This window comes from Grampus griseus (assembly GCF_964374135.1).
Source record: "Grampus griseus genome assembly, chromosome: 6".
Lineage (NCBI taxonomy): Eukaryota > Metazoa > Chordata > Mammalia > Artiodactyla > Delphinidae > Grampus > Grampus griseus.
In genome coordinates, this window is record NC_139000.1 from 15,090,576 (window position 1) to 15,102,942 (window position 12,367).

Here is a 12,367-nt window from a genome sequence, read left to right on the forward strand (position 1 = left end):
GGGTGGTCAGCCTGCTTGTAAGTGGCTTCAGAGCTCTAAGGGGGGAGTTTTCCAAGAGACAAGAAGTAGAGGCTGCTGCTGAGTCCATAAACTAAGTGAATCACTTCTGCCTTAACTGTATTGGTCAAAGGAGTGGTGGAATCTGCCCAGATTCAAGGGAGGGGAACAGAGATCTCCTGTCTATGGGAGGAGTGTCAAAGGATACGTGGCCACCCGCCATACATTGTGGGTTTGTCATTTGTTTATTTTTCCATTGTGATACATTTTAGTACAGAGGTTCGTGCACTCTTCAGAGACCTTATGAAGAAATATCTTGTAATACAAAATTGCCCTTTTGAACCTTTGTCAATCAAGACAAAGTTTGTTTTAGCGGATTTATCGTATGGTTTATGCCCCTTGCAACATGCTTCGGCCTAGGTACGTGTTTCGTTGTTGTTCTTATTGTCTTGTTTTGTTTTCTTGGAAGCTGGTTAAAGGGAGAGAATATTCCATAATATAAGTTTTATTATTTGGTGGGGATGCCAGAAGTGGGAAGGAAGGAGTTTCCAATTATGGATTAATCTCAAGCATGCACTCTGGAATGCGGAAATAACCATCAGACCCACTGTGAGAAGAACCTGAACCAAAGTCCCATTGATCACCTGACCCCCCCATAAACACCTATGCTGATTAGTAGACTGCAGTGACATTTTGTGTCTCCTAGAAATACTATCAGTTCAAAGCCAGTGTCCAGTAATCCTTGAAAAGTATGAATATTTCCTTTCCCCCAATGCACAGTCACCCAGGTAAAAGGCTGTCGGTCCCCTTGGGAGAGGTTGGGGAAAGATGAACGGTCTACATTTGTGGCCGTGTGCAGGGTCCTTCCTTCCTCAAGGGAAAGATTCTGCCTCTGGCTTTCCAGGTACTATTTGTGTGACCTCAGGCAAGTCACATAAGCTCTGTTTCCCGTGGACTAAGCCTTGTCTAGGCATCATTCCACTCCGGAATTCTGAAAATCTGCCACGCTAAACACGCAGACAGCTCCACCTACCAGAGTTAATTGCTACTTTGACAGTCCCTGACCTACTGATGTGTGTGTGTGTGTGTGCACGTGCACGCACCCTGGGAGGAGGTGGCAAATTCGTGGCAAGGACCTATTCTGAGTGTGTACTAAATTGTCCTATTGAGGAAGAGGTACAAGCCAACAGATAACCCTGGGCTAGCTCGGGGTAGCCTGCTGTCAGTCACAGAATCCTAGAAGTACCCTCCCAACCATGGGGCAATGAAGCTTTTCACTAAGAATATCTTGTGCATTTCTTTTCTATTTACGGAGGTTAAGAAGGCAGTAAGGCCTAACCCCATGGCAACCCAAGGATGCACAATCAGGGTGAGGGGCAGGGAGCTGCGTGTCGGCAGCTGAGCTTCACCATGAGTGATGTGCAGGGTTTGTTCAGCTCAGCGCTACCAGGGATGCCTCCATGCCCATCCCTGTTTGTCATTGTACATCTGCAGCAAGTAGGGAATTGACTCCCTTGGTTGACGTAAGGCAAGAAAATAAGTATCTCCAGACCCTTTTTGTTGCTTTTAGATTTTCAGGGGTTTTTTTCCTTCCCTGGGGCTCAGAAGTGGCTTCTTGTTCAGAAAAGAATCTAGAGGCTTAGAGGATTGAGTCAGAAATAGAACTAATTTCTTACAATTTCTGTAGCTGTTTATCCTCTTTAGCACCATTTCCCTATGCTCCTGCCCACCTCCACCCTCCAAATCGACCAACAAACTCACATCCGGGTGAGTTGTAATCTTAGTGACGTGACAGCTCACTGGTGACCTTCAGGAAGTCACGTCACCTCTCTGAGCCCAGTTTTTCATATCCTTAAAAATCCTTGATACCCCTCAACCCAACCTATGACACAGAAAAGTCGTGAAGATCTAAATCAGAGAACCAAACAGAAGAGCTTTAGAAAGTTTAAAAGTGATATAAAAATGTAACATATTGCTGCCTTAATACTGTTTTTCTGGTTGTTTTAAAGGACGATTTTTTGGGGTAAATGTTTTATGGAAGTGTTAGAGATATATAGCAAGTGAAAGTATCGTTAAGTGTACAGCAAGATGAATTTTCACAGAATGAATTCCCACATGTAACCAGCGCTTAGATCAAAGAACAGGGCGTTATTAGCAGTGCAGAAACCCACTGTGTCCTCTTCTGATACCATCAGCCTTCTCTTCCAGGGAATTATGCCTCTCATGGCTCCACACACGGTAGCTCAGTTTTTCCTCTCTTTGTGCAGTGTGGCCCCTTTGGTATCTGGCTGTTTTCACCTTTCATTCTTCTGTGAGATTCCTTCATATTGTTTTGTGTGGTTTTGGCACATTCATTCTCAAGAGTATGCCGCTGTGTTTCTAGACATCCATTCTGCTGCGGTGGTCACTTGCACAGTCTTCAGGCTGGGGCTGTGGCAGAGTGCTGCTGTCTTCCACACGCCTTTGAGTGAACGTCTATGTGCATTTTTGTTGGGTGTCTACTAGGGAGGGGATCGCTCAGCTTTCCAGATACTTCAGTAGTTAATTCCACTTTCCAAACTTGCTGAACGAATGATCTCTCTTGCAGGTAGCATAGAAGAGTTTTGATTGTTCCACATCCTTGCTCATACTTAGTGTTTCTCATCCTTTTTATTTTTATTTCAGCCATCCTGCTGCAGAAGTATCCCATCGCAGTTTTAATTGGCGCGGTCATGATGACTAATGACGGGGAGTTTCATGTGCTTGTTAGCCTATTGAATATCCTCTTTTATGACATGCCCGTTCATATCATCGTTATCAGTTGCCTACTTTCCTGTTTGGTCCTTTTTTTTTTTTCTGGGACAAATCACATTTATTAGACAGTTTAGTGAGAACCTTCTGAAGAAAAATATAAATTGTGATAATTGCATCTACTCTGGTTTAAAGAGACCCAGGAAGGAGTGGCAAACTCAGGCAGCATGAAATGCCTTTGACTAGCCCAGCATCCAGCCAGTGTAGGAGTTATTTATGTACTATAAGTATAGTCTTTGGGTAAAGATATTGCAAATATATTTTCTAACTAACCCTTCTAACTAAGGGTTGTCTTTTCACTCTTTGAATGGTATCTTTTGATTCATGTGTTTTAATCCTAATATATCCCTATCAGTCAACATGTTTTTTCCCTTTATGGTGAGCTGTGTTAAGAAATCTTTGACTACTCCAAGGTCATAAGGATGCTCCTCTGTGTTTTCTTCTAAAAGGTGTTTTGTTGATACTATTATTTTACTTTTCACATTTAGATCTGCAATCCATCTGTTAATGATTCTGGGGTATAGAAGAGATTAAGTATCAATGAGAGTTTTGTTGTTGTTGCTGTTTTAATATCAATATTCAATGGACCCAACAATATTTATTGAATTCTTTCCCTGGATTTTTAAATCTATACTTATTTCAAAGGGACCATTTTCTTTGGGAGCTCAAGAGGAGCACAATAGTTTGTTTTCATGAGAGACAATGTGTACCTACCTATGTTAGAAGCTCTACATACATTATCTTATCCGATCTTCAAAACAGTCCTGCAAGTAATGTATTATTATTCCATTCTGTAGTTGAGGAAACTGAAGCTTAGAAAGGACAAGCAATTAGCTCAAGGTTAAGTAATGAGCGGAGCTCTGATTCAATACCCCATCTTTTCTGACTCCAAAGCCCACATCTAGCTCTTTCTTCAAGCATCATGGTGACAGCGTTCATTAGAACTGTGGAGGGTGAGTGACAGGGAGACTAGGACATTAAGCTATAATCAACTGGGCTGTTGTAGTAACTGAGAGGAATATTTTTACCTGAGAGGAATATAAAACACAGTTTTCCTTTGCCCTCAGTAGTAATTACAGTTAACGGTCAATCACAGATAGCTTCCTTTCACTGCGAACCTCCCAGGAGCTTCACGTATCTGATTCTTGTTCTGAAGTTAAAGTGTAAGGTAGGTGTTACCGTTCCCATTTGACAGATAAAGAAACTGAGGATCAAAGAGGTGAAGTGATTTATCCAAGGTCAAATATCCACAACAAAATAGTGGTAGAGCAGATCCAGCATTTCCTTAACTGACTCCCATGTCTGTTAACTGGCTCACCCCTCGTCACTGCCCAGATCACTGATCTAGATGACCACCACTGTGCTTCAGGGTGAGGTCCGTTACACCTGGTTAGCCCCTTCTCACTCTCTCACCTTTGGTCTGTATGTCATTCTCCTGCCTGACTTCCGCCCAGGAAGAATAAAACTCTCTGGCAGCTCTCCACCTGGGAGCTTCCTGCCGCTTTTAGCATTTCTGTCAGCCCTAAAGAAGCTTCTGGATCCTTCCTCCTTACCCTCAGCACATCCATGCCCCAAAGCAAAATGCTGAATTTGAACATGTAGCTGATGTTGCCTGTCACCTCCTTCCAGACACAGAGCTATGTAATTTGCAAAAATTGTTTCATAATCCTCCCCAGTTAAACTCCTGACAACCTAATTTTAAAGATTCCATCGGGTTTTCTCTTTGCTGCTCTTCCCCTCCCCCCTTCTACCCTCTGCCTCTGCCCTCCACCAATAAGACCTATTGCCTTCATTCCACAGTTCCAAACCAGAAAGCATCTTCATCGTGGCAAGGGACCACAAAATTCTTCTTTGGGTTTTTTCTTCCATCGCTATGAGCTGTTCCATGAGGCTCTTTGACATTATGTGAAGAACTAAAGGAAGGAAAACAAACTATTAAGTCAATGATAGAAACTCAAGGAGGGGAATGATTAAAGCTAAATATGAATCTGGGGAAAATGATGAACACAGACTGGGTCTGATGGCCAGTTATAATTTACCCTAGCACATCCATAAATCGAGGCTTCTTTCAGTAGAGCCCCAAGCATTCTGACACCATTGATATATTCATCTTGTATCAGCACTATTCCTGTAACACACACACAACAGAGTCATACACAGCACACCCCCTAAACAGTGCATCATCAGAAACCTAAAAACAACTGTTTGTCTTCCCAGTCTACCACTAGTCTCTGGTCTATAGAGTACACAATTTGTAGAGTCTTAGGAATTAATAGAAGAATGACTGATTCAGAACTCTGATTTCATTTTTTAAACTTTCCTCTCCCTTTTAAATAAACACTCCTGGTAGGCAAATGGGACTTATGGATTATAGTTTTCTATTTTAGCCTAAATCTGTTCCCCCCTTCTCCTTGGCACTCGATTCCTATGATCTTCCCTAAAATGCCACTGGCCTGGCACTGCATTCCTGTCTTGGGCAAAACCTCCAATTAAAATCAGCAGGAAGTTTGCTTGAATTAGGAATCCCAGCCTGGGCTTCCCACCAGGTGGTTCCGAAAGGGAGGCGTGCCCTGTTGAAAGCACTGATGGGAAACCCTGGGTGGCATAGCCTCTGTCCTCCAAATGATGAGCGACTCCAGCTGTGTCACCAGGAGGCCTGTCAGGTCGCCAGAAAATCCTGGCTGAGGCAAAGACAGAGCCTGCAGGGGAGCAGCAGAGGTGTCCCCATGGCCCGGAGCCTAGCTTCTCCTCCAGCCTGGGTTTGAGAGTGTAGGAAAAGTACAGCGGGAAATGGAGGGAACACAGGGTTTGGATCCAGAAATCCTGAGCTCTGATCTACGTCCATGCTGTGTGACCATGGGAAAGTCACAGTCCCTCTCTGGTCTTTCATGCCCTCTCCTCTCAAAGGAGTCCTATCTCATGGGGCTGATGTAGGGATAAAGGCTGACTGCCATGATATAGAAAGCACTCAAGAGGGCTTCCCTGGTGGCGCGGTGTTTGCGAGTCCGCCTGCCGATGCAGGGGACATGGGTTCGTGCCGCGGTCTGGGAAGATTCCACATGCCGCGGAGTGGCTGGGCCCGTGAGCCATGGCCGCTGAGCCTGCACGTCCGGAGCCTGTGCTCCGCAACGGGAGAGGCCCACGTACCGCAAAAAAAAAAAAAAAAAAAAAAAAAAGAAAGCACTCAAGAAACATTGATCCCCCACCTAAGCAACTAAATCTCAATGTTCAGGTCTAAACATGAGGGAGCTGGGCTGGATATTTCCAAGGCTTCTTCTTGAAGGTTTTCTGCTTCTGTGGTCCAAGTAGCTTCATGTATAACCTCTGTGGGAGCCTACTTACCAGGCCCCAGGGTTTTCCAGCTTTAGGAAGAAAAATGCAGCTTCCTGCCCTCCCCTCACCCCTGCTCCCCCCACCCCTCCCATCATAATGAACTGAAATCCCATCCAGCAGAAAGATGCTGATTTGGATGTATTGGAGTTCAGCTTTGGCTGCAAAGAGAAGATGCTTTGGATCCCCAGGGACAGAGAAAAGCATCTGAAATCGCGGTCCTCACTGCCACACACCGAATGCCTTGCAGTGGGTCTGCGTCAGCCCTCTGTGAAAACTGCCCCCGCCCCATCTCTCTGGAGCTGGCCTATTAAGCCGCTCCTCTGTTGCCAGAGCTGAGGTGGGCTGTCACCAGCCAGCCTGGGAAATGGTATTTATAGACCGCGTTCCCTCTTACCCCTGGTCCCCAGCCTCTCCCTGAGCACTTGTCGGTGAGCTCCAATTATCTGTGAATGGAGGAGAGGGATCCTGGCAGGTCCAGGGGAAGCAAGGAATGTGATAATAGGCCCTTCACACATTCAAAGTTTCAGTATTTTTCCATTATTTCAATATATTTCTCTTCTTGTGGCCTGCTTCCTCCTTCTTGCTGGCTTTGTCGTTATAATTTTACGTTGTGGTACGTCGGAAAGTGCACTGGTGCTGCAGTTAGAGAACTTGGTGTTTGAATGTGGACTGACTCTGTGATGTCAGACAAGTTAGCCCACTTGTCAAGGCCTCACTCTCCTCACCTGTGCTGTGGACGGTTCTCCATGCTGCTCTGGGAGAGCTCTGGCACACGCCTGGTACACAGTGAGCGCTCGGCGGTTGTGAGCCATGGATTCCCTTGGCTGACTGAAGATGCTGCATGCCTTCCAGCGTGGCAGGGTTTCTGAATAGCAGCAGTTACTCCCCAGAGCACTGGCTGGAGATGGAGAAGGTGTAGGAGATTGCCCTGATTGAGGTGGACTCCTCATTATCAGAAGTTGCTTGTGCTAAGGACAAGCATGCAAAAAACTGGGACGAGCTTGTTTTGTCTGGTTTTGCTCTTCTCTTCAAAACGAAGGACTGAAAGCTAAAGAACGTTCCCTGGCCTTGGGAGTCGGGGCTCCCCGATAACACTGCTCTCCGTCTGACCCCACCCCCCTTTCAGAAAAGGGTGGTGTGCCCTCCCGTGGCCCCGGGGGTTACGACGCATGAAGGCTTGCCTGAGTGTCTTCGTTTCCATCCTGCCCACGCTAATTGCATCCCGTCACCGTTCCCCTCTCCAGCCCTCCTCGTCCACAGCCCCCGTCTGCTCACCTGGGTCGGGCTCCCTGTTTCCCCCTCCACCTCCATCACTGAGGCCGTTCCTTCTCTCCTCACGCTTCCCCAGTGCCCATCTTTCTCCTCTCCCTGGGCCTCGCGCTCCCAGCCCCCCTCCCCGTGCCCCGCCTCTTAGTCCTCTAGCAGTATCATTAATGCCTTCTTTGATACAGCCCACAACCTCACGATTATTCTGGGGTCAGGAGATGCAGGTGCCAGGCAGTTCTCTGCTGCGCCTCAGAGGGCCTCTGTCCCCAGTCCCTCCTGCTCGACGGGGCTGGAATCCTAATTGGCCACTCGGCCCTTTGCTTGTGGCAGCCTCACCGGGAACTTGCATCTTCCTCTTTCCCTCACTGAGAATGCTGAGAGCTCAGCCACAATGAGGCATTGATTCAAGGAGTGGGGGGATGCGGTCCTGACAAAGGGTCCCAATGATGAGACACGAGAAAGGGGGCGCTCTACGGGGTTATAGAATGCCTTGCAGATGGGAACAGAGGAGCTCTAAATGGGGTACTGTCCTGTCACTTGGAGAGGGAGTGACGGGGCAAGTGTGGGCCATTTGAAAGAGGCATTTTGAAATGACGCTCTTGTCAGATGGAACCACACGCAATCAGAGACGTGTGGCGTGCCCCTGCGGCTCACAAAAATATCAGATGACTCATAGCCGATATTCAGTCAATGTTCTGGTTGGGGAGCTGGGAGCCGCATGGCTCATTATCATTCCAGCTTCGTCTCCTGAAGGCTGGGCCCGCTGCTGTTCTCCAGGCTGTAATGGGATTGGTCCCACGAAGCAGAGAGCGGGGAGGCCTGGAGCTGTGCGGGTGCAAGGTATTGAAAACTAATTCTGCAGTTCGGGAGAGAGAAGAGGAGTTTGTTTGTTTTTTAAGTGAGAAATAAGAAAAATATTAATTTTTGTCTGTTCATTCATTCAGGAAACATTTATTTAGAGCCAGGCTCTGAGCTAGATGCTCAGGGAAGGAGGGGGTCCCCTCTCTCCAGCCTTAGAGCCTGGAGGGGAAACTGACCAAAAAACCAGGGGTTTCAATACAGTGTTTTGAATGTTATGAGGGAGGTTTCATTGCCAAAGCCAGGATCGTTCTGTGAAGTTAAAAGGCAGAGCTGTTTCAAAGAGCGCTCTAATTATTCCTCCGCTTTCTCTCAGCCGATAAGCACCTCCTTTAAAGCACAGCATCCTGGGAAGCCGTTGCAACAGTATCCATTTCCAAATGTCCCAAGTAACCACACGGTTTCCCTCCAACCCCAGAGGGATAGTGAAATCCCTGAGAGTGTCTCAGTGCCTTCAAAGGAAGCGCTTATTCTCTGGGATGAGAGTACTTCTTATTACCTTTTTAATAATTGGTCTATGCCAGGCTCTGTGCTCAATGCTTTAAATACACCGTCTCATTCAATCCTCTCCCTCACTGCCTAAGACGGGCTTTATTAGTCTCTTTTTAGATATGGATACTGAGTTCAAAGACACGAAGTATCTTGTTCCTGGTTACAGAACTGAGCCTCGAACTCAGTTCTGCTTGGGCCAGCGCACATGCCTTTCAATATCAGGCGGTACTGCCTACCTCATGGTTCTTGGGCTTGGTGACTGTGGCTTGGCAGTGGAAGTGATAGAATAGGTAGATCGCTAGCACTTCCTGCCAGATGCAGTACAATGCAAAAGGGCTTCCACTTCCAGTTCTCAAAAATGCGGATCAGGAACCACTGCCGCCCCGGTCGTCATCATCGTCAACATCACCACAGCACGTGAGAGCCTTAAGAAAGGCTTCCTTGACTCTTGTTTGAAGAGCTACGAGCCAGGAGATTCCTGTACTCGCTCATTGTATGATTTCACCTCTGAGCTTCTCCTGCCATGTCTAGAAAGTGGAGCTGAGAGTCCCTTGGCAGGAATAACAAGAACTAACTTTTATGGAGTCCCTAATACCTACCAAGTAAGTTAGGGACACAGACTTCACAAAACAATTCATGCCATCCTCACCACAGCCCGGTGTGGGGGGAATTCCCTGGGCTCAGGAGTGGAGGTGCCAGGATTTGAAGCGATCTCGGACTGACCTCAAGTCCCAAGCTATTCTGGGGATGTGGTTGTGAAGCTCAAGTGAGGAAATGGGAGTGAATGTACCCTGTGCGGGGTAAAAAGTGCTAGACACATGTAACGGATTATTTGTAGCGTGGAAGAGGGGACTTGCACAGAAATGAGGAAAGATGAGAGGCCACTAAGCTGACTGTCTTACATCTTTTTACCTATTCTTCTGTTGCTTCTTATCTGATCTAGTATGTACCTTCACTGGAATGTTTCAGAGGCTGGAATGTGCGGACAGGCTTGGGTTTGTTTAAAAACGTGTTGAGGGGCTGTGGAGAGGGGGGCCTAGAGGTATATGTCGTGATGGAAATTTCACTGACCTGAGAGTTTGGAGCTCTGGAAAACATGGGGGAAATAACATCTTTCTTACCTGTTCTGAAAAGCCACTAGGAGGATCACATAAGACCATAAGTATGGAAGCACTTCCTGATCTCCAGAGTAATATAAAATATAATTTGTTTTTGTTGAAGTTTTTGGATGTTATATAACCTCATGGGAGGAATCTGTGAAGAGGGTTGAAACACCTGGCACAGGTTAAAAGAATTAACCCCTAAATTCTTCTTATTGCCGGTCTTTTACAATCTGTTGTCATCCGGCAGGGGTTTTTGAGTTCATACGCTTTAATTTTCTGAATCAAACTTCTGCGGGACGAATGAGTAATACAATTATAGAGCTGCAAGGCTTCAAAGAACATTCACTCCAACCCCTTCCCTTTACTGATGAGGACACTGAACATTAGCAGGGTAGAGTACAAGGTCGAGTAGCTGCTCTGTGGCATTAGCAGGAACTGCAGTGTAGTTCTTGTAGTACTATCATAGGTGCCCTTCCTATGATAACTGTTCCACCCAGTTCTTTCATTCTTTGGGCAGCTCCACTTTGCATTAGCAGTTGGATAAGCATAGCCCCACTTTGCATTACTAGCTGGACAACCACAAGCCCACCCACGATGGTTAACATTCTCCATCTCACCTCTACCCCTCAGGACAATTCAGCAGTGGCTTGCAAGGGTCCAGTCGCTTCTCTACTGCAATGAGAACGGGTTTTGGGGAACCTTCCTGGAGAGCCAGAGGAGCTGCGTGTGCCACGGCAGCACCACGCTGTGCCAGCGCCCCATCCCCTGCATCATCGGAGGGAACAACAGCTGTGCCATGTGCAGCCTGGCCAACATCTCGCTCTGCGGCTCCTGCAACAAGGGCTACAAGCTGTATCGAGGCCGCTGCGAACCACAGAACGTGGACTCGGAGCGGAGCGAGCAGTTCATCAGCTTCGAGACCGACCTGGACTTCCAGGACCTGGAGCTAAAGTACCTGTTGCAGAAGATGGACTCGCGCCTCTACGTCCACACCACCTTCATCAGCAACGAGATCCGTCTCGACACCTTCTTTGACCCCCGGTGGCGCAAGCGCATGTCCCTCACTCTCAAGAGCAACAAGAACCGCATGGACTTCATCCACATGGTGATCGGCATGTCCATGCGCATCTGCCAGATGCGCAACAGCAGCCTGGACCCCATGTTCTTCGTGTACATCAACCCCTTCAGCGGGAGCCACTCGGAGGGCTGGAACATGCCCTTCGGGGAATTTGGCTACCCGCGCTGGGAGAAGATCCGTCTCCAGAACAGCCAGTGCTACAACTGGACCCTCCTGCTGGGCAATCGGTGGAAAACGTTTTTTGAGACGGTCCACATCTACCTACGTAGTCGGACTCGGCTACCTACCCTCCTACGGAATGAGACTGGCCAGGGCCCTGTGGACCTGTCCGATCCCTCCAAGAGGCAGTTCTACATCAAGATCTCGGATGTGCAGGTGTTCGGGTACAGCCTGAGGTTCAACGCCGACCTCCTCCGCAGCGCCGTGCAGCAGGTCAACCAGTCCTACACGCAGGGCGGCCAGTTCTACTCCTCTTCGTCTGTGATGCTCCTCTTGTTAGATATTCGGGACCGAATCAATCGCCTGGCCCCCCCTGTGGCCCCGGGGAAGCCCCAGCTGGACTTGTTCTCGTGTATGCTGAAACACCGCCTGAAACTGACCAACAGCGAGATCATCAGGGTGAACCACGCGCTGGACCTCTACAACACCGAGATCCTCAAACAGTCGGACCAGATGACAGCCAAGCTCTGTTAACCTGGACTCTTTGCCACGGACGTTCCCTTTTGTTGTACAAACAGAACAGAACCAAGCAAAGCAAAACAAACACAAATTTGTAAAATGTAATTAATATTCAAAGGAAAGGAGGAAAAATCTTCATTCGTTGGAAACGAAAACATTCTAGCAACTGTATAAAACCGTTGGGCATGTTTGTTATTTCTATACTCTGTCGTGAAGAAGGGTCTCAGCCTTGGGAGGGGCTTGGAGGGAGTTGCTTCTTAGGCCTCAGGTGCTGTATTGAGGGGGGAGATGAGAGAGAGCATATGCAATGAATTGTAAAGATCTCTGCTGTGCAGGTGCTAAGATTAAACACTAAAAAGAAAGATATATGTAATGTACAACCGACACTGCCATTTTTCCTTGTGGGAGGAAATGGACATAGATAAAGAAGATATTTCTTCGGTTATGATTTCTTTCCTCTTTATCCCTAATTCCTTGTGGTTCTTTTGATTCATTTGCACAGAAGGGTGGGGATGCAACGACAGTTCTGTCTCACCCAGATAGCTTCTTTCACGCTGAATGAACTGAAGCCAATCGAAGCTGGGCAATAGGTGGGATTGGGGGGGAGCGGCATTCACATAATCACAGGGTGTTCAAAACAGTAAGGAACCTTGGATATCAGCTTAGTGACCTCCTTGATTCAGTTTGGGAAATAGCCTCAGAGAGAAATGGCAGCCCTTGGCTACACATGGTTACTGCCTGAATAGCGATTTGAGCCCTGCCTTCTGGCTCC

At 47.4% G+C, this 12,367-nt stretch overlaps 1 protein-coding gene across 1 annotated transcript in view; it reads left to right on the forward strand.

The window, feature by feature from the left end:
- BRINP1 (BMP/retinoic acid inducible neural specific 1) overlaps positions 1 to 11,610 on the forward strand; it is a gene marked incomplete at both ends in the record, with an annotated part of 123,921 nt that extends 112,311 nt beyond the window's left edge. The window contains one exon of the mRNA XM_082656999.1: positions 10,470 to 11,610. Within this exon, the coding sequence (XP_082513125.1) occupies positions 10,470 to 11,610 (1,141 nt within the window). The remainder of the gene's footprint in view (positions 1 to 10,469) is intronic.
- Between the last annotated feature and the right edge of the window lie 757 nt (positions 11,611 to 12,367).